Source organism: Chelonoidis abingdonii, chromosome 2 (genome assembly GCF_003597395.2).
Source record: "Chelonoidis abingdonii isolate Lonesome George chromosome 2, CheloAbing_2.0, whole genome shotgun sequence".
Taxonomy (NCBI): Eukaryota; Metazoa; Chordata; order Testudines; family Testudinidae; genus Chelonoidis; species Chelonoidis abingdonii.
The window spans coordinates 11,189,495-11,216,992 of record NC_133770.1 but is presented as its reverse complement, the minus strand read 5'-3'; the positions used below and the strand labels follow the sequence as shown (position 1 = coordinate 11,216,992).

At 44.0% G+C, this 27,498-nt stretch overlaps 1 protein-coding gene across 2 annotated transcripts in view; it reads left to right on the top strand.

Annotated features, from left to right (window-relative positions):
- ADCYAP1R1 (ADCYAP receptor type I) overlaps window positions 1-17,641 on the top strand; it is a 201,250-nt gene extending 183,609 nt beyond the window's left edge. Inside the window, exons 15-17 of one of the 2 annotated variants that reach the window (XM_032796866.2) lie at window positions 7,311-7,440; window positions 7,659-7,700; window positions 10,303-17,641. In XM_032796866.2, coding sequence (XP_032652757.1) covers window positions 7,311-7,440; window positions 7,659-7,700; window positions 10,303-10,491 — 361 coding nt within the window. In that variant the 3' untranslated portion in view covers window positions 10,492-17,641. The remainder of the gene's footprint in view (window positions 1-7,310; window positions 7,441-7,658; window positions 7,701-10,302) is intronic. The other variant, XM_075062169.1, reaches the window with a different exon arrangement.
- The last annotated feature ends 9,857 nt before the right edge of the window (window positions 17,642-27,498 follow it).

Sequence of the window (27,498 nt, the reverse complement as noted above, 5' to 3'; positions counted from 1 at the left end):
ATACAAACACAAGCAGTGGAGCATAAACCAATCATTTAATTATACCTACAGCATCCCATTCCTCCATTACTTAATGTACAAGTAGGTCTGTAGCCCCTTCTCCTCCTCTTTAAAATACGATTTTCTCATCCTGAGTTTCTTGTACATATTCCAAATTAAACTAGAAACCAATTTTAGCCTTTTTTTTTCTTTAAAGGAGGGGTCCAAAATAGCATAATAACCATTATATAAATCTTTTTCTAAGATTACAGCTTCACAAATCCCTTGGATTCATTGACAGCTTAACATAAGAATGACCACACTGGGTAGGACCAATGGTCCATATAGCCCAGCATCCTGTCTTCTGCCAGTGGCCAGTGCCAGTGGCTTCAGAGGAAGTGAACAAAACAGGGCAGTTATCGAGTGATCCATTCCCAATCTTCTGGTCTCAGCTTCTAGCCATCAGAGGTTTAGGAACACCCAAAGCAGGGAGCTGCATCTCTGACCATCTTGACTAATAGCATTTACAGGCCTATTCCCCCATGAATGTTTCTAATTCATTTTTTAACCCAGTTATACATTTGGCTTTCACATCCAAATGAGTTCCATGGGTTGACTGGGCATTGTGTGAAGTACTCCCATATATTATTTTTAAATTTGCTGCCTATTAATTTCATTGGGTAACACCTGGTTCTTGTGTTAGGTGAAGGATAAATAACACTTACCTTGTCCACCCCATTCATTATTTTGTAGACCTCTATCATATCCCATTTTAATCATCTCTTTTCTAAGCTGATCAGTCCCAGTTTTTTTTTAATCTCTCCTCATATGGAAGCTGTTTCATATCCCTAATCATTTTTGTTGCCCTTCTTGTTAACTTTTCCAATTCTAATATATCATTTTTGAGATGGGGTGATTTGAACTGCACACAGTTGGATGATTTAGTTGGGGATTGGTCCTGCTTTGAGCAGGGGGTTGGACTAGATGACCTCCTGAGATCCCTTCCAACCCTGATATTCTATGATTCTATGATAGTATTCAAGGTGTGGGCATACCATGGATTTACATTAAGATCTTTTTTATTTTATTATCTATCCCTTTCTAATTGGTTCATAACATTCTGTTAACGCTTTTCTGTTAGCCCAGTCCCTGCCCCATAGGTGCCGACTCTGTGGGTGCTCCAGAGCTGAAGCACCCATAGGGAAAAATGGTGGGTGCTGAACACCCATCGGCAGCCTCTCAATCAGCAATCGCCCAGCACCTCCCTTCTGCCAGCAGGCCCTGCAGATCAGCACCTCCCCATGCCGCCCTGTTTTGTGGCGCTCTGGAGGGAAGGAACGACGATGCGGTGTGCTCGGGGGAGGGGACGGAGCTGGGTGGAAAGACGCACCGTGGCCATGGGGCATGGGGCAAAGCTAGGGACTGAGCACCCCCCAGCACTTTGAAAAGTCGGTGCCTGTGCCCTGCCCGCTCTCGTGCCTCGCCGCTGCTTACCATGTCCCTTCTCTCCTCCACTCACCCCCCGCGAGGCTGCCCACCATCTCTCCCCTCCTTCAGCCTCCTCCTCTGTGAGATGCACCCCCATTCCGTGAGACCCCACTCACCTGTCATTCACCACATCCCTCGTCTCCCTCAGTCCCAAGAGATGCCACGCCCTCTACTCACCATGTGTTTCTTCACCTTCCTGCCCTGTGAGGCTCCCCCACTGGCTGCATCCCTCCTTACCCCCCCCCTACACCTCACGGTGCATCCTTCCTCAGGCCCCATCCTGTGAGACACTCCCCGCCGCCTGCTGCTTGCTGCGTCCCTGCTCGCTGCTCACTCCAGCACTTCTGTGGGGGTAAGGGGGTGAGGAGGGACATGGTGAGAAGTGGGGGTTCTCGCGGGAGTGGGGGTGAAGGAAAGGAGGGAAGTGGCGAGTGGCAGGTGGGGGATCTGGTGAGGGCAGGGAGTGAGGAGGGACTTGGTGAGTGGCAGGCGAGGGGGGGGTCTCGGGGTGGAGAGTGAGAAGGGATGCAGTGAGTGGTAAGGACCTCAGGAGATGGGTGGTGGAGTGGAGGAGAGGAGGGATTCACTCACCAGGCAGTAGTGGGCAGTGGGGGCCTCAGGAAAGGGATGGAGCTGGGAGGAGAAAAGGCGAAGTGCAGGGCCTCGAAGTCCAGCAGTGTGTCGGCGGCAGCTGTGCCAAGGTAAGCTGAGCCTCCACTGGCCTATTATATCCACCACCTATGAGATCCACAATGACTCCAAGATCTCTTGTTTGAGTGGCAACAGCTAATTTAGGTCCCTTCATTTTGTATGTGTAGTTGGGATAATTTTTTCCAGTGTGCCTTACTTTGCATTTATCAACACTGATTTTCATCTGCCATTTTGTTGCCCAGTCACCCACTTTTGTGAGATCCTTTTGCAGCTCTTTGCAGTCTGCTTTGGACTTAAATATCTTGAGTAATTTTGTATCATCTCCAAATTTTGCCGCCTCACTTTTTCCGCATCATTTATTGAATGTGTTGAATAGCACTGGTCCCAGTAGAGATCCTTGGGGGACCCCAGAAGTTTTATATGAAGGTTGTCAAGAAAAGAGAACCAGGGACTCAGCAGTAGGCCTCAATCAGTCTGTTGAAATAGTTGTCAATGTTGTCTCAATCTTAATGTGCACAGAGTAGCATTGCCTTAAGCTTATATATATGGCAAGGACGTAGTTCTGTTAGGTAGCCTCATGACCAGACTGGCACAAGCAGGCACAGTCCTGGGAACCATGACACAGACACAACTTCAGTAAGCAGAAGACATCTAGAGGAGAAGAGAGAGGCAGCCTTCAGCTGCTGTTTTTTCATGATTCCCTCTTTCCCAGAAGCAAGAACAACAGATAAACCCCAGAGCTTCCTCACAGAATCCGTTCCAGAGTCACGGCCCTCCTCCCTTTGGGGCCTGTCTGTGTGCCTGACAAGGACGCTCACTCACCAAGCCTTCACAATCTCTCTCTCACCATTCTACCTCCCAGGATTTCTAAGTTACAAGATGTGTCTCTGTTGAATCTTATTAATTAAGATGGAAGAAAACATTTAGGACAGCTTGTTCTCCCTACTGGCAGTTGTTTCCTAATGCTTTATCAGTAATGATTTTCTTGGTTTTTTTATTAACCCACAGAGGCTGGGATTTTCAGCAATGTCTAAGGGGGATGGGAGTTGGCTGCCTCCCTCCCTTAGATGCTTTTGAAAAATTCCTGGGTAATTTCCCTGGTAATGTTTGTTTTGCATCTGTGGGTCTGTGCAGTACCTAAGCAATTATTTCAGTCAGACAAACCAAAAAAACAATTCTTAGAAAGCTTCTCAAGACAAACTTTTCTGGAGTTATGCTCTGCTTCTTAGAAGATCTGCACCACGACTATAAAGCATTTCTCCAAGTTCTACCTACCTATACATGCAACTGAGACAATCTGTAATAGTGCCACCTTGTGACTAACAAGAATGTTATTGTCGAAATAAATTTGTTAGTCTCTAAAGTGCCACAAGTACTCCTGTTCTTTTTGCGGATACAGACTAACACGGCTGCTACTCTGAAAATTGTCCAATCCAGTTTTTAGTGCCCTAAGCAATGGTGAGACAATTCTGCATTGTATTAGCTCTTGTGGTCAATATGTTCTTATTTACATTCTGGCTTAATAATCATATTATTAATTTTAATCTTTTACTCCTAGTTCTTATCCTCTTGTACCACTCTACATAATTCCTCTATAGCCATGTTTTTATGTACTTCAAATACTTATAGAGCTTTATCATTCCCTTATCCACCCAACTCCACTTAGTCATTGTTATGCGTATTTGGTTATTTTGGATGGAATTTTCAAAGCCGTATAAGGCATTCCCTGTAGAATTAGACTTATGATTAGAAATTAATGGTCATTTAAATATTTTGATAGCTTTGAAAACCTCTCTATTATTTACTTAGAACTCCATTCCAGATCACAGCGCACACACACAAAATCTCTGATTTTCTCAAATGAAGGTGTTTATTTTCCCAACCACACATGCAAAGACCAATCATGTGTTTTAAAATCTTGTTTAAAATGTGAAATATTAATAGGGTAGAATATTCAATACAAATCACTGGAATGGGCACTAAATTCATCTAACATAGTTGATCTTTTCCATCTTTGATTCATGCAGACCTATGCCCCCAGCAGTGCACATGGGCTTCAGCAACCTGTCTCCAAACAAGCCCATTAATGCAAATGAAAGATTCCATATAGAGGACAAGGTTATGGAACTTTTCTCGTTGTTATTTCTTCCCTTCTATTGTAAATGTACCTCACTTAGGGTATTAGAATTCAGGTTGGTTGAGGCAACCTCATCAATCAGGAGATGAAGAAAAAGAAAAGGAAAAAATGAATCCATGTTTTCTCACAATAAAACTCCATTGCTACTCTGACTGCCAGTCACACTATAAAAGCGAGAGAACCCATCCCTGAAACTGTAATAACAAAATCTCTCATTTTTAAGGCTTTCATTGAAGATGGCCATCAAAACAATAGATGTTCTGCCTTGTTCATTGTTTAACAGGGCATTTTAGCTAACTCTGCTGTTTTTAGGGGTGTTGGACTGTAGCCAGGAGCTTAGTCTCATTTCTTAGAGGCGGTGTCCCTTCCAAACAGCCAAGTAATGTTTGGTTGGCGAGCTAGTGTTTCTGCAACTTCAGTAGCATGTCTATTAAGTTCTGTAGCCATGAATGTAAATGGAGGCAGCACGCTGTAACAGTCTTGCTTCCATCACTGCTTCTGCTTTCATTTTTCTTTCCTGCTGCTGCTTCTGATAAAACAACAGGAATCATCACTTCATCCTCAACAGACTCTTTCTGCCCATTGCATGGTGACTACCCACCATCGTGTTGCCAAACCTTCTCATTCAGAAACATCTATAGAGAGCTGCAAAAATTGTACCTGGATACAAATGTCTGCTCAATCCAGGGGATGTTTAGAACTGGTTTGGGTTTCACTTTTTGTAGCAATAGGGCCAGCTGTGAAATTGAGATTCATGTGCAGACTTCCCCAAGTTCATGGGTATTGAGATCCCAGGTTTTGGCTGTGACCCATCTGCAGATGTGACAGCTGGCTGCCAATGCTGAAAAATATCTACGGATAGTTTTTGTTACATCAGTTGTTTTAATTTTGTGTTTGTTGGCTTTTGGTTTCTCGCCAGCCGTTTTGTTATGTACAAGATCTGCACAGTATATAAATTGTAGGGATCTCAGTTCCTTTAAGATGGAGGTTGTTAATGCCCTTCTCCAATGTCCTTTTGTGACATGGCCAGTCTATTGCACCGGATACTTCAAGTTGTCTTTCATCTAGGCTTGCTCTTTCATCCATTTCTGTTTGTTTTCTTTGTCTTTGCAGAATATGGAGCATTGAGCCATCACATTAGAAAGTTCATTTGTTAGTTCATGTGTTTTCTCCATAGCAGTAACGGAAGCACAATTATGAAAGCACATGATTCCTTCTTTAAAAGAGTGAGGAAATGTGTTCTGTTTAAAGCATGATTTTATTTAGTATTTCAGAAAGTCTCACCAACCAGCTTAGAATCTTTGTCTTGACATCCTGGTTCAGGAATAGTATGCTTCAGTCAGACGAGACAGACTCCTTAACAACATCTAATTCTTTTATATCCATTACAATCTCCTTTACTAACTTGTTTTGAGCCAATTTTTGATCTTCTATAAATCTGTGTGTGTATAAAACACTTCTTTCTTAGTGTTCACTGTGCATGTATTTCCTTCAAGGTTTTCAAGGGGTTAATTAAAGACAATATCCTCCAATCCTGAGATGGCATTGCAGTTACAGATTCTTAGATTTTAAAGCCAATAGGGACCATTTTGATCAACTAATCACACATCCTGCTTAGTGCAGGTCATAGAAATTTACCCAAGCATTTCTCAATTGAACCCAATAACTTGTGGCTGAATTAGAGCATGCCATTTCCATCCATTGTGAAACAATATACTTTCCATTCAAGCTGGGTTTTTTTTTAAACATCTTGTCTCTAAAATGATGGATTTTGGAGAGAGATATCTCCTTGTCTATCTTCATGCCTCAGCTTGATCTCTTCTCATTTCATGGTGAGCTTAAATATTGTAGTGTCAAATAGGTTTGAAGATTCTGTTAGCCTGCTCTCTCTTCTTGTGCTTCAGAGCATGGGGAGGGGATGCTGCCAAGAATACTGCCAGCAATGAGCCAGTGTCACATTTTTGCAGGGGCATTTAGTATAGCTATGTCAGCACTGCCAATGAAATAATTGCGGGGAGTTCTTCCAGAGCTCAGCCAGGGCCTCTTTCTTTCTCTATTCCCACCTGTATGCCAGCTCATTTTAAGGGACATGTTCATGTGTCCCCATCAGATGTCTCTCACCCACCATCTTTCTACTGGAGGAAATTAACCTTTGCAATTCAGAAGTTATTCTTTGTAACCGCTATACCTGCTTTGTTTGCAGATAGGCATTCAGTTGGCGTGTTCCTTTTGTGTGCTTACCCATAAAAATTCAACTTGTATTGTAGCAGAATGCAAGAGATGGTTTCTCATGGTGGCAAGCTGCCTCACCAAGCATAGGCTTGCTTAATTAGAGCTTGAGTGATGCATAGACATTGTGCTGGCCCTCTGTGTGGCGTGAATTTCATCCATATAGAATCAATTGCTCACTAGTACATATTTAGTTCCCAATATTCTTGTCTAGACCCACTGGGCTCGATTTTCCTCTCACACCATTTTACGTTGGTGCAACATAGTTGATTTCAATGGTGTTACACATGCTTTCCACCAGTGTAAGTGAAAGCAGAATCAGGCCCCTGGGCAGTAGAGTCGTGCTTGCATAATACAGTGGAAACCTTTTCTCTTTCAAGAAGAGGTGAACACACAGAGAGGAGATTCTGGGGGCTGCATATAAAGAAGGCAGTCAAGTGGTGCTATTGTTCTTGATTTTAATTTGTATTATGGTAGCACTCAGAGACCACTGCTAAGATCAAAGCCCCATTGTGTTTGATACTGGACATATCCCTAGTAAGAGACAGTCCCTGTCCAGAAGAAAATGCAAGCAAAATAAGAGAATACGATAGTCCACAGTTCTAAACTATCGACACATATTCATACTCAGACTGTACCAAGTATCAGAAAATGGGGACAGAATAAAATGTGGGCAAAATCAGGGGACGGGAACGAATCGGAAAATTTTATATATATTATTTTCATTTATTGTTATTTTTTGCAAATGGAACACCACAGACTGTTAATCAAAGCTCAAGTTGTCCCTGCAAAGACATATTAACATTCTTTCAATTTGTCGTAACAGGAGGCTGGCCCGCTCCACTCTGCTGCTTATCCCCTTGTTTGGAATTCACTACACTGTGTTTGCCTTTTCTCCTGAAAATGTCAGTAAACGGGAGAGACTAGTGTTTGAACTGGGACTGGGATCTTTCCAGGTGATTATACCATGAATTCTGCTTTTTTTTAAAAAAAAGAAAGAAAAGAGGACTCTGTATTTGTTATGACTGCTGTACAAGGATCTCTCTTTGACTGTGTGTTCATTCACTTACTGTATGTGCTTTGTAGCCGAGCAATTCACTCTCCTGCCCCCTCCTATTTTCAATCAGTTCCTAGAGGAATTTAATTTAAGATCTTTTCTCTGCTGTTTATCCAGGGCTTTGTCGTTGCTGTTCTTTATTGTTTCTTGAACGGGGAGGTAAGATTTTTGATATTTTTACCTGTTCTCCCTCCACTCCCATCTGTTTAGCATGACATTTGCTTGTGATCACACCTTCTAACCCACCTGTCAGCTGTAATTCATTAGCTAGCTACTCCTTGACTGCGTCCAAATTTCAGAATGCCTTCATCAAAGCAGGAAGCATGGTCTTTTGGTCAAAGCACAGGGCTAGCAGTCAGATAATTCTGGGTTCTCTTCCTGCTTTTGCCTCTGGCTTACCCTGCAACTGCTCAGAAAGTCACTTGGGACTCCTACTACCAGTGCAGGATTGGGTTCTTGATATCCGTATGTTACAATGTAGCTGTAAAATGGGAATAATAATAATTCCATACTTTACAGAGGTGATTTGGAGCTATTTTCATTGCTGCTTGTAAAATGATTTGACATCCTTGAATGGACATAGGGGATTTAATATTTATTTCCAACATTTTGCTGTGCGTAATATTTGCTGTTTCTTTAATTTTTGTTAAATAACTTAGTTCTATTTTAAAGGGCACTTTCTCAATTGTGGCCTTTGGCACAGTGAATGGAGAGACATAAATTGCATTCATGGCCATGGCATTTATGATTCTGGCCTTTCAGATTTGTAGATTTGATCCTAGATTTGACAGTTATTTTGTTTGTTATTAACCCAAATTGGTCTCTGGGGTTTGCAGTCATTGTGGTTTTCCATATGAGTGCCATTTACTATGGATGTGAAGTGGGGGGAAGAATTAAAAATATAGGGCCAAATCCTCAGATGTGGAAATCAGCTTTTCTCAGTGGAGTGATGCTGATTTACATTATCTGATCTGGGCCTATAATGAAAGGCTGCTTGGGGGAAAATTATATATATAAGCATATATAAAACTGGCCTTGCCAAGGCACTGCTTACAGGGAAGTTTTAGGCAGCATTCTGCACTTTTTACATAGGCAAAGCTACAGTAATTGTGCATGTGTGAAATCCCATTTCCATGCAATAAAACTGGGCTCTAACTTTGTCTGTGCATCTCAGTCATGAATTAAGATTGAGGGATATATTGTCTAGTTGATGTGCAGCGTCCTAATAATGCTTAGCATTTAAAACGAGCTTTCCATTGTTACAGTTCTTAAGGTAGTGAGTTTCCCTTAGATAGAAGATTAGTTGCTAAGTTGTATTTACATTCCCATTGACACATTAGGTATACCTGGGTATTCAGTGGCACAGCAGATGAGTGTACCCTACTGTGTACATGTCATATATACACCCAACAAGTTCAGCGAGCATCATGTGGTTAATAAAGAAGAGTTAAACCTAATTACTTGTTCATCTTCCAACTGTACCTGTCATAGCATGTGCTATTGTTGTGTCATTTAGGTGGCATTCCAGGACGATGCTAGAAAGGGTAGCATGCACACTTTCATATCTGACTGCTGTCACCCCTTTGTGGGGAAATGATAGAGGAGAATGCAGTGTTTTCATTAGCCACACATCCACAAAAGGAGGATGGAAGCACTGGGAACAAGATGGGGATAAGATGTGGATGAAGCATATTCCATCTTGAATGGTTCAGCAAGGGGCCAATCCAAAGTCAGTCCCAATCAAAGGAGAAATCTTTCCACTGACTTCACTGGGTGGGGGCGGTTCATGCACAAGGAAAGATTAACTTAATAAGTGCCAAATGCAATGGAGAGCAAAAAATGCAAGCATGGTGTTGCAGATTGTTTCCACTCATAAGGGAAAGATTCCAATCTGATTTGAGGATGGTGTGTCCACAAAGTTGCAGCCCATTGTTTCAGAACTGAAAAAAAAATTATCACTGACCATATCATCCCTCTGCTCTAAATATGGTGGGTGAAATCCTAGCCACACTGAAGTCAATAGCAAAGTTCCCACTGATTTCAACAACGTCAAGATTTCACCTGGAGTATCCAAGCTAACCACTAACTGCCTGGAGTCAGGAAGAAAGTACCACTAAGGGCAGAGAAGTCCATACTTGTCCACTACAGGATTTCCTGGCTATGCTTCTTCCAAAGTATCTGGTATTAGCCGCTGTTGTAGACAGGATACTGGACCAGAGTCATGACCCAGCTACTGTAGGAGTCAGTGGGCTTAGGAACATTATTAATGTTATTTTTACATTTTTATTTATTATTTGTATTATCATAATGCCAAGCAGTCCTAGTCATGGACCAGGACCCCCGTGTGCTAGGTGCTGTACAAACACAGAAAAACAAAACAGTCCTGTCCCCAAAGAGCTTACAATCTCAGTGTAAGACAAGAGACAGCAGATGAAGGAGTATAAGAAATCAATGAGACAGTAGTCAGCATGTAGGCAGTGGACATGACAGGACCTCGATGCACCCCTGGTCTGATTCACGTGGCAACTCATGTTCCCTGATGTCAGTGAACATAGACTGAGTATACAATAGGGTTGCATTGCATTTCCTCACTGCCTCCACACCGTGCACATCTAGAATTCTCCCTAGAGTTCACTGAGGGGAGAAGTTCAAGACGGGTCTTAAACAAGCATTGTTTATTTTTGAAACTTGATTGTCTGTCAGCATGTACCCGAGCGGCTAAGTACATTAAAAAATGACCTTTTAAAGTTTCTCCCTAAAGGTGCAATCAGAAATAAAGAGAAAATGGAGGAGCTGGAAAGTCAACCGGTATTTTGCTGTGGATTTCAAACATCGCCATCCCTCTCTGGCGAGCAGCGGAGTGAACGGGGGGACACAACTCTCCATTCTGAGCAAGAGCAGCTCTCAGATTCGGATGTCCAGCATAAATGCGGAGAATCTAGCGACATGAGCAACTAAATAACCCCTCCCCCCAATAAAACCCAAGACACCCCTTTAAAAAGAAAAAACATCATAATTTTAGTGGTTTGGGTTTTCTTTTTTAATGATTATTATTATGATTTTTTAAATGTAAGATGTGTCCACAAGCATGAAACAAAACATCCCTGGCGTTTTGCAGAGAAGAAAAAAAGGATATTTTTTTAACTATCATTGTAAATAAACCACTAAGATCCATGCCATTGACAAAAAAAATAATCAATAAAATGCCACGCCCACCCCCACACACCCATTTTGAGCATCTGCGAGTAATCCATTGTCAGCCAAGTGTATCAAGTGATTGCTGTGCAGTTGTGAACATTGGTTGCCAAACTGATGTAAATCTCTCTGTGCATAGACTTCATTGTTGTTATTTTTGGGGTCTGGGTTTGTTTGTTTCTCTAATCCAATGCATCATCACTATGTCTCATTCCCATCTTTGGTGTCTGAATATTCTCGGTCTCTTTGGAGTCTTAGGATATAGCTATAGCGTTGGGGTTAATAATGCCGGTCAGTTCACCAAGGACTCCGGAAATGGATTTCATGGCTGGATTTGGTCAGAAGAACTCAGCGGACTTAGAACATCTTCTGTGACTGAGTGAGACAGCATACCTGTCACCATTCCGGAGAGAGGAATCCATGCAGCAGAGATGGGGGCTGCTATTTTAGGTTCTAGCTAAGCTGTGAATTTTATAAGAGGGCCATCCATTTGAGAGAGATCTATATTTTTGGGGTCGATAGGTTGGAGTTTTGAGTAATGTGAACAAAGATTCCCCACCCCCACCCGCCAGAGGCAAAGGTCAGTTCCAGGAGTCTCGCTTCCTCTGAATTACATTGAAGCTCCTGCATCAATGTCTGATCATTGCACTGCGACTGGTAGTGGCATGACGTGTGTGTGACCTCTGTGACCAGGCTGGCGTTGACAGTGTTTGCCAGCACAAGAGACACAACAGAAGTCCAACATGGTGGTACAGGAAAATTAATGTCCTCAGTGTCTGTGGAGCACCTAAGGTGAACAGTCAGACACTATGGAAGGGAATGATAAAGACTTTGGATGATTGACCATATCTGGCAGTTTCTTCTGTCATTGGATCTTTTGTTTGTTCACCAACAGATATTATTAATGCTAATGTCAGAGAGACAAAAGTCCTTTCCAACTTTGCCTTGCAGTAGAGCCACGACTGGATACATATCTACTTCAGTCAAACATCAAATGATGTCAATTATTTCTTGAGAGGTTTTATGTGGTGCATAAAGGCTTTAAGGACTGTATTTGTTCTCATTTCTTTGTGGATTTATATGTGAGTGTATTAAAAATCAAAATGACATTTAAATATGATGGTTTGAACTCAAAACTAACAGCAACCAGGGAATTCAAAATTATGGTTAGCTCTTTGTTCTTAATTGAAATGAAAAAGAAAGTGTGTGTGTGAGGGGGGGAAGATATAGACACAACATTTTCCCGTCGGCAGAGATTTTGATTTCACTAGGTTTTGTTAGTTTAGTTCAAAACTTGTAATGTCATTTTAAATATAGTTTTTTTTAAAAAAATAGTTTCCTTGTTTTTAAAAGGAAAAAGTCATGAAAAGTTATGAAAGAAGTATTAATTATAATACTTAACACTTAGTGCTTTATGGGACTTATTCTGCTCTTAGTTACAGCAGTGTAAATCTAAAATAATCCCAGTACAGTTAGGGGTCAATCCTGCAATCCATTGAAATGGATGGATCACTTGATGATCACCTGTTCTGTTCATTCCCTCTGAAGCACCTGGCATTGACCACTGTCGGAAGACAGGATACTGGGCTAGATGGGTCTTTGGCCTGACCCAGTATGGCCATTTTTATGGTCTTATGAAATAAATGTGTGTGCTGTCTTGACTACAGTGGGTGCAGGAGCAGATATTTATTCCAGATTCACACCACTATAAGGGTGAAATTCACTCCTGTGCAGAAGATGAGTAAAAGGACTATGTACGGCTTAAATGTACTTTGAGGTCTTAAATCGGATTTATATGATGTACAGGCTTTTTGTCAGTCCTCTGCATGGGGTTGACCCTAACCGAGAGTAGAATTTGGCCCACTATGTTCCAGACGTTGTGCAAAAATTACGTAAGTACTTTTTAACTGCTAGATTGGAAACTTTTCTCTCATCAGATGCTGTAAATAGCTATTTTAGCAAGTTTCCCAATGAATCATGTTCTTAATGGACCAGAAAGACACTGAAGAGGGAGAAGGGTAAAGTCAGATCTATCCGGTAAATATATACTTATAATTTTTTAAACAAAACTATCTAAAATTAAATGAACAGATGAAATTTAGTTTTGTATTTTCTGTAGCATGGACTTTCACAAGGTTAATACTGACAATGCTGTAAGTGCATTATAAAAAGAAATAATGGACAAAGCATATTTTGCATGAATGCTTACTAGCCAATTTTCAGCCATTGATCACCATATTTAAAACTTGCCTCTGGTTGGAGGCCTTTCTTTGTGCCACATTTCAGTTCAGAGCAAGAGGTTTTTCTCTGGCAGTTCTAAAATCCTCTCCTATTTGAGTTGGTGGGTCTCAGTCCAGTGCCTCGTGAGCAAGTGTCCACATCACAAAACCACCCTTGCAATTGGCACACATTGGAGGCTAGATCCTCAGCTGGTGTAAATCAGTGCAACACCATTGGTGTCCATGGAACTATGTCGGTTTACCTCAGCCGTGGATCTGACATGGGTACATTATTATTTTTGAATGTCTCAGCAAGAGAGACCGAGGGCTGAATGGTCCTGGAGACTGAATTCACCTCTTGATTCTTAGGGCCCAAACTCAGGATTGAGGCAGGTTGGTGGGATGTTGTGTTGGAAGCTTCCACACTATATGCTGTACTTGTTCAGTAGACCAGTAGTTCTCAACCTACGGGCTGCTTGCGGCCCAATCAGCACACAGCTGCTGCTCATGTGACATGCTCAAGGCCATGCAGGTAGTATATATATTGTGTGTCTGTGGCCCACATAAGACACAGAGAGCTTCATATGCAGCCTACAATGGCAAATAGGTTGAGAACCACTGCAGTAGACCGAGAGAGGACTTCAGTCTTTGAGATTTTCCATCCAGTATCATTCACCAGCAATGAATTTACTAGAAGTTGTAGCTCTCTATATACTTAATATATTCTGTAAAGTACAGGCAAATCCCTTCTAGTGGGATTTTTTACTGGAAGTGCTGACCACTCTTACAGTGGTGGCATTCATATGGCCACTATTGTTCAGTGTTACTCGAAAGATCATACTTCAGGTATATATAGAGAAACCAGTAGTTACCTAAACAAAGATTCTAATGCCATTGCACAAAATATGCTCTTGGGTATCTTTATGTCAAATGTAAATTGAAGATGCTAGATGTATGTCACCACTTCTGGTGACCATCATAACTAAGCGTCAAGATAGAAGGAACCAAAAGGAGGAACTGCTTCAAAGCGTGTGTAAATATCTATTCACGTGTAACAGTGTTTGTTTTATTTCTACTGTGAAATATATTTTGAGGTTAGAAAGTACATGTTATTAAAACAAAATGTAATTTAAAAAAATGTGTGCTATGCTCCTGGAGCCATTTTTATACTATGCCAATAATACATTTCATGTCTAATTTTCTTATTTGGCTTTTGTAAATGTACAAAATTTTCTGTACTGCAGCTTTTGTGGGTCTGCAGCGCATAGAGCTACTGTTTTGTTGTCTGCCGTTGAATGGGGAGATCTGCTACGAGATGTATTTTAAAATCCTGAAAGAAATACTGTGTAAGAGAGGTGTGATTTTTCAGTGGTGTTGGGCATCCTTATCTCCCTTGGACTTTATTTGGATTTGTGGGGGCTCAGCACTTCTGAAAATGAGACCCTGGGTGCCAAAATCTAGGAACCTCAATAAAAGAAGCCTGAATTTCAGAGGCACTAAGGTTGAAAAATACGGCAGCTTTGCCTAACTTAAGTACTCGTGTGTGAAAAAATTGGGCTTAAGATTTTAATGGCACAATCTCAGTGATGTTCAGGAAAGACTCTCACTTTTCTTTTTAGTCTGTGACAGATGATTCCCATTGGATATGGAGGTCTAATGGAAGTTACCTAGTTACTGTAGTAGGTTCAGAGAAGAAGTAGGTCAGTCCTGAAGTTGTTTCTGTGATACAATATGAGAAACCATGTCCCTACAGTACTGGTGCAAAGAACTACATGTGTGCAGCACTGTTAATACAGTGTTATGGGCCATTATTTTCTAAGGGACCAGTCTTCAAAGGTGCTGAGTTCATCAGTTTGCAGGATCCTAATATTTACTTTTTTCTACAAGGGCTTTACCAGAACACTAAAACCAATGGACAACATGAAGTAGGCTAGGGTTTGCTTGGAAGATCCATGCCATGATTCCCATTGCATGTGGACATCAGTTAATCAAAGCTAAAGTTCTCCTGGATATAAAACTTAGAATTCAAACTCTCTTTCTGTGTATTCCCAAAGGTGACAAGATATGCCTATGTTGCTTACATTGCTGGTTGTTACATTAAGAGGACTAGACAAATTATATTTTTGTGGCAGTTATCAGAGATAGAGGTTCCTCAAGTGCCTTTTAGGACCAGACAGCAGTGTGGGGCGGGAGGGAAGTGGCAAAGGAGGTGAAATCAATTTAAGATTATTTTTAACTGCAGCAAGCACGTTATCTCTTCTAATATATAAATTCATGATCAGTATGACCTCATACTATGACACAGTAAATAATAATATGCTAGAATTATAAGAGCAAGCCTACCTGGACCATGATAGTATCCTTCTGCTTAGAGTCTATGGGAGTTTTGCCCTTGAATTGGGAATGGAATTAGGCTCTTTATGATTGTGGAATCAGATCCGAAGCTCACTGAAATCAATGGGAGTCATGACACTAACTTCAGTGAGCTTTGAACAGGCCCATAATATAGGCCCTAATCTGGATTCTGGTCTCAGCACCACTGGTGTAAATCTGGCATAACTCTGTTGACTTTATTTATGCTGACGTGAGGTCGGAACTGGCACATGGCTGCCTTGAAACCTTGTAACAAGGTAGTGGAATCTCATTAGTTCCACAGGTCTCATGAAATCTCCAGCATTTCAGCTGGCAGAAATGTCACGGGATCAGCTGGTGAGATTTCAGTAGTGTCGCATCTGAAGTTGACTCTCAGCCATGATTTAGATTCCAAAATGAACTGGCCTCTGACTAGTATGAGTCCAGATCTTAACATTATCTCCCTGGCCCATACGTACCAGAAAATAGATGCCGACAGTGTAGGGAGTCCAGCAAAGCCATTCACATGATTTAACAACATTGTAACAGCAAAAATAATGGAGGGAACTAGATAGAGTCACATCTGGACAGAGTCTAGTCTCAACACAGGTAACTGTTCCTTGTTTAACTCACATCACCACAATGCACGCATTGCTGTCTCTTGTTCCTGTGGGGAAGGTGTAATGTTCAAAATGTTCACCTTCTGGGAAGCTTTGAATTGTCACTTCTGCTGAGAATCTCTTATATGTTCTGCTTTTTTTTCTTCACCACTTAAAAAAGTATTTATTTCCAAGATGCCAGAGCCAATATCTCAGAGCTGAAAGGGTCAGCGTGGAACCGCAGTTCTGGTTAATGCCTTCATCATGAAGTCCTCGAATCAGCAAAACTGTCTCTAAATAGAACTTTTGATGTAGTTTTCCATGGCTTCAGATGATCTTTAGTTAACACAACAGAACAGTCTGAAAGTGCCAAATGTACATTATGGTGGCTTGCTCTGGGGATGGGGAAGATCAAAGTAGACTAACCTGCTACAATCAGACTAGGTGCTCCTCTTCGTCAGCATTGTTCATCAGGGTCAGGACAAAGGCAGGGCTGTGACCATGCCCCTCTCCTTTCCGCAGTAGCCAATGGAGCTGAGATAGTGCAGGGCAAAGCACAGGCTGCATCCATTAGAGGAAGTTGCAGCACCAGCACTGGTGTGTGATCCTTGAGCAGTCTCCCAACACACACACACATACGGGGATTTAATAGCCACAACATAGTCCTGTAGCTTTTTGCTACGTGCCAGTGAGCTGCTTAGAAGACAAACCAAATGGTAACTTCCCCTCACACCGTGTTCAATTTCCATGCTTGTAAATGAGAGCAGTATAAAGAAGTTTTATTTTTCCCCGTTTCATTTATGTTTCAGCAGGACTTGGGATTTCTTCCCCCCTTTTTCCCCCCACGCTCCATACATTGTTGTGTGTTTGAAATGCCAAGCCTTCGTGTACATAAGGCTCTGAAGAACGTTTAACAGCATCTGTTTACATGTCATTACAGAACAGTCTTATCAGGAGAACTGACACACCTCGAAAAGTCCCACCTTGGGCAATTGGATGGCCTGTGCAGATTTCACCATAGCCTGCCACAGTGGCTACTTTTTCAAGGCTGCTTGTTGAATCTGAGGCATTTTGTAACTTCTCACACACTTCTAAGAAGAGAATTTGATCATGTACTTTGCTTACTACGTTAATAAGAGAGGAAACTTATTTTCGGTCGTATTTTTTGGCAATCTTAAAAATCTTCTCCACACAAAAAATAATGAAATGTGGTCCAGTGGTTTTATAAACCTTTTGACAGGTTCAGTATTCCCTGATGGTATTTCCAGGCTTTTCCTCTATCTAGCTGGGATACACTCTAACTTACATTGCCAGATATTGAACTCTGGCCCGTCACATTGCTGCTACTATTTGTAGTTCACCATTCTTTTCATCTCCTCTTTTGAGGATGGTCTTCCCACTGCCAATGCCTATGATGACATTAAACTTCGCAGTTAGCAATGCCAGTCCTCCACTCAGTGACCATCTTCTTGATTTCCAAACCCTGTGACTGTCCAGCTCTGAAGCCTTGAAGCTCTGTTAGTAGTAACAAAGGCAGTCAGTGGGCTCTGACTCACCCTACGGAGTCTGTTCCTGTATATTGGAGCTGGTCAACATTTTCCAAAATTTGATTTGTCAATGAAAATTTTGAATTTTGACCACCAGGAAAAATATGGATGCTTTGACATATCACTCATTCAGACATCTGAGCTAATAGCCATTACTCCGTGTACTCTAAAACACCACTTCCTATTCAATATCTCTTTTCTTGCCAAAGGAAGATTTGCTCTGCTCACAGAAGATTTCCAGGTTCAGATAAGTGTTTGAGACAATTCAGAGCTTTCTTGATGCTGCGCCAAAATTAGCCAAACATTCTGAAGTTATGCAGCTCACTTATTATATACACTGTGCTCTCTGTGGGTAGCTCACGCTATCATTCCTATATGTTAGTAGTAGTCGTTAGCTGTAGTACAGTCGTGCTGAGAGACCACGACTGAGATCATGGCTCCGTCGGGCTGTTTTAGATAGATTGGGTTCTCTCAAGAAGAAAAGAAATGAGAAGTTACAATTCCTAGACTTCTCCAATTGCCCAGTCAGAAAGGACAGCATTTGTCCTTTGTTAGATAAGTCTCTCAAGTCAACAATTATACGGTGGCTACTTCCTCTTCCTTCCTTTGAATCACTTTATTAAGAGAAGTTTGTTACTGCATGAAGACGGCATTTGAAATGAGAATGTTCCCAAGGTGATTTGTTCAAAGGAACAATAAGAATTATGGCCTGAATGATCGGGTTTCAGATGGGGGGGCTTTTCAGTTGCAGTGATGCTGCCATATTAGGGCTATTTAAATTGTTTCTGGAAAACATCTGACCCTCCCGGACCCTTTTCTCATTTTTAGACCCAAACCCAGTTGTACTTTCTTCAAGACTTGGCTTTGAAACATTTATTAGCTGGGTTTTTCCCCGCCCATCGTCCTTTCAATTTTGCTGACACTGCACTTCCTGCTCCCAACCAAAATCAAACGGTGCCAAAGCACCACAGGAAAGGCTGGTCTCATGGTATTTCTAGCCAAGCCCAGAAGTATCAGAAAATCACTGAGCTAGTGTTTTCCCGGGAGATTCACAGTTCTGTGCTTGCAGACTGCAGAAGCTGGGCCAGTTCAGAGAAACTTCTGAACATTTGTGTGTTTGCTGGGTTCTGATTGCCAACGTTTTTTAAATGTAGCCATCCCTAGTTAATGTGAGCGAAGTCCTGCTTGTCTTGCCTGAGTGTAGAGAGGGGGAGAGAAAAGTAGCACAGGAGCCTGTAACTCACCAAAGGTATCTGTAAAACAGCCCAAGAGGATTCCAGTCAATCACTCTCTTGAGAAGCTGCAAACCCACTGGTGTCATGTCTCCAAGCCCTTTAGGGTAGATGCTACTTTCAGCAGTAGACACGACGGCTTACAGTGATTCTAGTAGTAGCAGTGAGGAAAGTATGCTATCAACCATGATTCCCCTGGGCACGCCCCCAAACATGCTACCAGCTGGATTCATATGTGGTGCATGCAGAGCCATCTCTGAGTCAGCTACAGTTGAGATCTCTGTTTGCAACCTCCTGGGTTATGCCTCTTTGTTAACTGCCTCATTACCAAACCAGGGGCATTATACCTGGGGACACCTTTAGTGAGTTAGGGCAGGATTTACTCAATATCTTTAAAGATGTCAGACAGGCACAGCCAGCTACGGGTTGCATCTACTATCAGGGAGCGGTGGAGTACGAAGCATGCAGTAATATCTAATGATACTCTGATGTTAAGCTCTATGTGTTCTTGTGGTAGAGAGCGACATTCAGCTAAATGTGTATTGTACCTGGTTCAAGCTCTATAGAGCTTGAACAACGTTCCCTGTTTTAAACCTGGTGATCCTTTCACCTGGATGCTATTATTATTCCACATTTGCTTTCTTTGTCGGGAATTCATCCATGTGAAGAGTTAATGTGTGGTATGAACCTCGCAGTGTCTTTCAGTAGCTGAAGTAACCTAGACCTCTGCATACCCCTGTTCCAATGGTGTATGCGAGTCTCCAGGAGTACAGGAGTCTCCAGAGGTCTCAAGGTACCTGCATAATCTGTAAAAACACCTGTTAGTGTCTTTATTCTCTCTCCCAACTTCTTGCCATTATAGTAGCAATGCAACATCCAATAGCTCCCGAGAAGAGATGTACCAAGTTAATGTATGTAAAGCTGTATTTTGGCTTTTGAAGGTGTCAAGGGATGAAATTACTGGCCCTCTGGGTCTAATACTGGCCTTTTTATCGTTATTAGTAACAGGATCTGGGGTTATTACATTTTGTTAAGTGGAAACACACAGATGTCAGCTGCTGCTTACTAGACTAATCTTTTTGTGTGTTCTGAGAAACAGTTCTAGATTTTAACATGTATAATGCTGTAGATGACACAATAAATGTATTATCATTTTTGCACGTCTGTTCTGCTATGAAACTGAACTCTTGGGCTGATCCAACACTGCAGAGTTACCTTTTTGGGAACTGAAGGTGATTTGTTTACTGGGAAGCACAGAGTTTAAGGCCAGAAGGGATCATGTAATTTGATTTCCCATATAATACAAACCACTGTACCCCAGCCAGTTACCCCTTCATTGAGCCAGATTACCTGGATTAGGCTAAAATATTACAGCTCTCAGGAGCCTAAGGCAGTGTGTGCCACAGGTGAGAATAGGAAACACCGCAGTGCATCAGTGCCCCAGGCCCCTGTAATGGCAAAGAATGACTTGGTGAGATAGGTCCATGTGATCCTAGCCAGGGACTCAGGTTCCATGCTTCATGGGAAAGCAAAAAACCCAACACATCCCCTCAGTCCCTGCCAGTTTGACCCGAGGGGAAAATTCCTTCCCAGTCCTGAAAATGGTGATTAGTATGACCCTGGGTGAGCCCCACTTGCCAAGATGCTGAGAAGGGGAATTCTCTGCACTGCCTCCGAGTGATACTTCCCGGGGGTACCAGGGTTGTGAGGCTACCACCTACTTTTAGCAAGAGGGCCTTGTCTGGGCCTGTTGGGGGTCAGCTCCCCTATGCCACCGGCAACACAAACATTCCCCTCTAGGTTTCTGAGGCCCTTCTGTCTCTCCACCTGTTAGCAATGGGCACACTCCCACCCCCAAGTCTTTCATGCCCCATGGCCATTGGTCATACTCAGGATTCACAGAGTCGCTGCTTCCAAAGGACAGCATATCCCAGCATACCAGTTCCACCTCAGATCACCGCTCGGCTTAACACACAGCACTCAGATACGTATATAATGAAATCTAGTGTCAGTTTATTTAACAAAGCACAGCGATTCAAGTGATAGCCAGCAGAAGGATTGGAAATACATGCTTGCCTATAAAACAAAACCAGAGCATGCATTCTACAGCCTAGATTTCATGTCTGGTAGAGAAATGCTTGCCTGAATCCCTGCAGCATTTTACCACCAGACTTGACTGTGATCCTCCTTTCATGAGACAGACACACTGTCAGCTTGTCTCCCAGGTGAAGGACCCAGTGTGTTTCTTTGCCCCTAAAGATATACCGGTTTCATCCTTTGTCTTTATGCATGGACAGGACACCCCTCGCTGTTTAGTCCATCCTGCAGACTTCCCCTCTTGTCGATTTCACACTCTCTTATTTTGCCTGTGACTCAGTATACAAATAGGCCTGCAATTGTGGGCCAGTACACCAGTGGTTTTCAACCTTTTTTCATTTGTGGACTCCTAAAAATTTAGAGTGAGGTGAGGACCCCTTTGGAACGCTTAAACATAGTCTGCAGATCCTGATCACAGGTTTAAAGACTACTGTTCAGGGGTGAAAGTAAAATACAGCTCTTACCGGTACGGGTACCACTCTGCTCCCCCCTCCGGAAGAGGTGGGGCCTCAGACAGAAGGGATGGGGTCAGAGGTGGAAGTAAATTACATTTCTTACCCATACAGTCCAAACACAAGCAACCCACCTCTCCTACATACTTCATGGATTCCTCCCATTGCATGACTTATATATAGAAAATAAAGCTATTCCTTCTACCAGTACTGTCTGCAATAAAGCTTTACTATTGGAATAAGCCTGAAAAACCAAAAAGTCACTGTCACATTTTTCTCCTTGTCCTCCCTCCTCCTCCTCCTCCAGCCAGGCTGCGGACAGGGCTAGGCTCCCTGTTCCCCCAGCCCCTCGACTCAGCAGGAGCTGCAGAGGATTCCCTCTAGTATGTAGCAGGGAGCAGGGGGACTGGCTGAGGGAGAAGCCTCCCCAGGTAGCCTGCTGCCTGCATAAGAACAGTTTAAACTTAGCTGTTCACTCTGTGGTCTGAATTTGGGATTCGGGGCTATTTCCGACATCCTTGTTAATTTCACTTACAGATGGGGTGGGGGGAGGGTGACCAAAGACAGGGCAGTTCTTTTCTGCCCCCTGGATGAGGCGATCTTCAATAATATAAATTGAATATAAATGAACTGCCCCGGCTTTGGTCACCCCCCAGGCCACCCTGGACCCTGCATCATGAAGCACGGGGACCCCCAAAGCACAAGGCGCCTCCAGCACATCCTCCCCCCAAAGTACTGGGCCTGGGGCAGTTGCCCCAGTCCATCCTAGGAACAGAATGATACTGGCGGTAGGTGCCTAAATACATTTGAAGATCTCGGCCTAAATCACCAACCTTGTCTCCCCGGCATAATCTGTGAGTTGCATTTCTTAACTTCCATCTCTCAAAGGGGCAGCATCTGGTAGCTGGGGCAGCTGCTGAGGATGGCAAAGGCTGTCGTGTTGGTTAAACAATCAGGAGAATGACTTCAGCAATGACAAAGCAAAGGCCGTAAATTAAACCATAGGGTGTAGATTCGGATGCAGCGGCATAGCAGTTGAAGTAGAACAATGCGATTGACTGGCTAGGTTTTGTGCAAGCTAGCTAGCCGAGGTGAGGAGAAAATCTGCTTCCCAATGGGCGGGGCTACAGTGGCTCCCTGCTCAGGGGTGAATTTTTCTGGACACAACAGACAACTCTTATGACAGACAAGAAAGTGAAAAAGCGCAAGCTTTGCCTGTGCTCTGTGTATCACAAAGAAATCCTATACTGGGTCACGCAGCTAGCGTAGGGCTATTTATCAGTCACCATGTGAGAAACTACAAAGTATTGCTACGTTAAACCAGGCCTGAATGAGGCCAGGCTGCAGTAGTGCAGTATCTAATTCATAGAATCATAGGACTGGAAGGGACCTTGAGAGGTCATCTAGCGCAGCCCCCTTGCACGCAGGCAGGACTAAGTATTATCTAGACCAGGATTATCTAATTCAGGCGATTAATGCTCAGTAAAAGAAACCACAAAGCAACTCCCTTATTACACTTTTGGCAGCGTTAATAATATAGCGGCATGCCCAAAGCCTCTGCTATGGCTGAAGAGGTGTCATCTCAGCTCAGGGAGAAATGGGCATATGAAATTTCCTGGCGCCTGACTCTAACCACTAGGAAGCCTGCCCACAGCCTGGGCTCTGACCTAGGGTCCCACATGTTTTTATGACAACTGGTCATTGCCAGGTCACAGGGGTGCCTCAGCCACATCCTTCTGCCTCAGTTGCTGGCTACAGGTAGGGCATGGGTATCAGCATTATGTGTAGTGGCAGGGAGGAGGCCTGAATATGCACACAGCTTGAGGCCCCCTCTCTTAAGGGTCAGGAACCAGTGGCTGGGTAAGCCAACTTCACAGCAGTTTTGAATTGGCAAGAGTTGGGCAAAGTTGTCTTAGCACAGCCCAGCCCTGGATCCATGACTGCTATCTTCTAGCTACACACCAGGCTATATCTTGAAGCATGATCGAAAGGGACCAGTTTTGTAACATGTAACCCCTCGTCTCAATGTGAAAATGCCATTGGGTCAGACAGGAGAGCTTGCCCACAAGGCTAGGGGCAAAATTCACCCCATGGAGGTGGGGTCGGGGACAGCACAAGACTTAGGTCAGACTGTTATTCAACCAGTTCAGCTGGGCACACCCTTACACTGTCAAAAATCACCATGTCCCTCTTACAGTTGTGATAAAAGTAAGATGAAAATGAAAATGCTCCATGTTAACAATGCTAGCCCCATGTAATTCAGGGGTGGGTGGGTGTGTGCAAGAGAGATTGGAGAGCTTGACAGAAAGTGCTTGACCTTGAAGGACTGGAGGAGCCAGGACCGGCTCTAGGCACCAGCAAAACAAGCACGTGCTTGGGGCGGCACATTTCCAGGGGCGGCATTCTGGCCATCCTCTTCCCAGGGGTTGAGGCTTTCGGGTGTTGCAAGGAAAAGAGCACCGGCCCGTGTGCTTACTCGCGATTCAAGGGATTTACTATACAATTTCCCACTAGGAAAGAGAAGCTGGGCGCATGGAAAGCTAAAAGGAGCTTAGGTGCTGGGGCTGGACCAGACAAACGTCTGCAGGGTCTAGCTCTCTTTATGATCTTGCATTCCTTACTAATGGGATTGACCCCACCGGCTCCACTGGAACAATTTGTGCATTAAGAATTACTCAGGCTAGGAAGGGTTTGTAGGGCCACTTTCAAAATCCCCAAGAATCTCTTGGAGCACAGACCTCATGGTTTCCAATCAGGTTTGCCTCTCTGGGCTCCAATCCATGTAGCGTTTAAATGGAAATCGGTACCGTTTCCAAGCTAACCAGCTTGCCTCAAACTCAGAAGCCCTCAGTCCTGAATTTTGGGGGTGTGCAAGGGGCCAGCACATCTGGAAAGAGAAGATCACATAGGGGCTAGCACAGACATGTCAGCCAATTCAGGGTCCCTTCACTGGGATACCTAGTAACCACAATGGTTTATAATGTCAGAACGCAGTGAGGCACCTGAGGGGAGAGATCAAACACCTGGTTTATGGATCTCCAGAGTGAAATTCATCCTGACAGCTGGATCCCACGTGCATTGCCGCTGTCCTCTAAGCAAAAGTGGACTGGACTTTGGCAAGGCTAACACAGAGTTCAAGAGATTTCACACTCGTGTTTCTGGACGGAGAGAGAGATTCCAGACCTAGGGGGGACCTGTCCGTACAAATAGGCAGCAGACACAGGGGGTCAGGCTGATGCAGCCAGCCCTATTTCCACCCCACCTTCACCGCTGGAGCCCAATTCCCACAATCGCTGTGTATGGCTGCAGCAGGCTACCCCAGCCAAAGGCGCCTGGTCTGATGGAGCTATGTCAAAAGCAGACCTGACTCTAAAGAAACAAGGACTGGGCAGAGGGACAGGGCGTAAGGGTCTCTGTGTCTCTGTATTTCTGCATGACTCATATGAACGTAATTGTCAGACTCAAACACAGTCCTAGCAAAGGTGACCCCAGATGCCATCCCAGGCTCATTCCGCGCTACTCTGGAAACGAGGAGGCGAGTCAAGGCCAGGATAACTCCTCCACGTGTTCTTTGCTTATCTGAGAACCAAGCACTTTCCCGAGCTGCTGTCCATGGCGCTGGCTTGCACCCACGGACCCACACGTGCTCCCCCCCGAAAACAGCCCCTCTGCCAAGCAGCGGCCCGGAGAGACTGGCAGGTGCTGCCCTTGTCACAATCAGACAGTGTAATGGAGGGATCAACAAGGATCTGTGCTGACTTCTTTCTCATGAGAGCAGGATCTGGGCCTCAGGTGGCGGAGAGAGTCCCGGACCCATGTCACACATGCTAAGTGTAACTGAGAAACACCTTTGGGGGCAGCTCCTCAGATGGTGGGAATGTTCAGCTGAAGTCAATATCAGTTCACACCAGCTGAGGATTGGCCGCTGCTTTCCTCTGGTCTGTTTGCAGAGTGATCTGAGCTGCAAAGTGAGGAGGGGGGTCCCAAAACCAAGTGCCTTTAAGTGCTGCCCTGCTAGCAAAGGAGCATCCAGTAACTCGTGCAGATTATTGTCTAGCTCCAGTAAAACAACAAAAAGAAAAACATCCCAACAGTAAGTGTAATTCACAGCTATTTGGATGCAAACCCCGCTAGTGCTGGGGAAGAGGAGAGAGAGATATGGGAGCTGAACTGTCCAGGTGAGGTTTTTTCATGGCTCTGGGACAGACTGAGTGGCGCTCCCAGACCCTGTTGTCCCGATCCCCTGCCACACACACACTTCCCTTTTGATCTGTAGGATATTTCCCGACCCTAGACATGTGAGGCATTCGCTACAGGAGCAGGTCACTGGAAGGAGGATGGTAATGGGAAAGCGGGGACTGGGGGCGGGGGGGGGGACATTCCTTCCAATGAAGGTGAAAGGGAGAGACACCAGGAGCCTTTTACCTAAAGGAGAGAGAAGCGGGGAAGGAAACACTGGTGGTTTTTAGACTTTAAGGAGTGAAACTCTCTGCTCTCACTTCCAGTCTGGGTGGGAAGTGAAGTTCTGCGCTGAAAGAAGAGCAAATATAAAAGAGATTCCCGTTTAATAAGACAAGTTGCCCCCAATAAACCAAGTAACAAATACAAGCCCCATCTTTCTTTTGAGCTAAGAGATGCCCTTGGAATGAGGTTAAAGAGCCATCGACAGCCATTGCTGAGCAGAGTAGAAAGCAAGGCAAATCAGGTGCTGTGCAAACATGTGTAAAAGCCATCAAAAAAAGGGCAGAGGGGGCAGCCGAATTTTTTTTTTTGCTTGAGGCGGCAAAAAAACTAGAGCCAGCCCTGGGAGGAGCAACAGTTTCTTTGCTTTAGATTTTTCAACGCTGTGATCTGCCCGGTTGCATTTTATGGTCTGCCCCAGGAGTCACAACCCACCAGTTGACAGACTGACAGTAAGAAATTGTTTAAATTTTATTTAAGCCAGGTGGGAGAAATGTGAGCATCCCTCCCGCTGAAGTATCAGCTGTATGCCAAGGCCAATGTTCTGTTGCCATTTAGGCGCGGTCTGTATTTAGGCACTCCAAATGTGGCTGACTACCTAGCTTGGTGTATTGGTCTCCGGTATTTTTGCATATTACAGAACTGCTTACAAACATACACCACAAGGTGGTAGCACCTCCCCACACACAGGAACCACATTTCAGGATGATTTAGTTGGGAATTGGTCCTGCTTTGAGCAAGAGGTTGGACTAGATGATCTCCTGAGGTCCCTTCCAACCCTGATATTCTATGATTCTATGATTCAGTGTTAGCCTCTGTGAAAAATCTGTTTACATTGTTCAGGCTCTGATATGACACTTCATGTCCCCCCGCACCCCCAATATTTTCATGTCATTAGTGAAAAAGGGACCAGCAGCCATTCAAATCATAGGCTAGTCTCTGCTCCCTGATGTGTCACACAGATGTTAACGCAGTCAGGGGCAAGTTTTGCACTGATCCAGGTGTGATAGTTGATGCAAATTATATATTAAGGTAGTTTGAATAGATGCAAACAATTATTCATAGAACCCTAAACTTCAGCATATGGTCAATAAACCTTGACCTGAAGCGGTGCCAGGGGTAGGACACAGAAGTGCACAAAACTTGGCATCTGGGGGGAGGCATGCTGGAGCGTGTCTGGAAGTATTAGGTAGATTGTGGTGAAGAGGAAGACCATTGCTGGGTATTTAGGGAGGCTGGAGGGGGAAGTGTGCTGGGGTGTCTGGGGCAAGAATGGTGTCAGGGAGGCAGTGTCTTTTGGAAAGCAGGATGGGAGGCTGGGGGAACTGGGGATGCTGGTGGGGAGGGTGGCAATCTCTTGGAAGAAGTTGAGTGAGGGGTGGCTGGTGGAAGTGGCTGGGGAGGAGTAGCTAGGGCTAAAACATGGTGTTGGGGTTGCCTAGGACACCGCAGGAAGTGCTTGAGGACCAGGGTGCAGGAAAAGTGCCTCTTCATCTTGTCCCAATGGCCACCAACGCTGCTTGCCACACCTGCCCCTTCCGTGTTTGGCTCCAGCAGGGAAGCTTTCTGTTCTGTGAACACTACTGTGGCTTGGTATTGTGAGTCACACAAGATGGCTGACACTTGGCAGTCCTGTGTAACAGATCATGGGTGGGAGAAGAGGGGAAAGACCAGGAAACAAGGGGGAAAACTGCTCTGGGGAGAATGTTACCCCATAAAGCTCAGACAATCTATTATTGTAGAGCCCACTACTGGTCCATATGAAACTGGGGGCTCCCCTCAACTTCTGTTGCCATCAGGGCC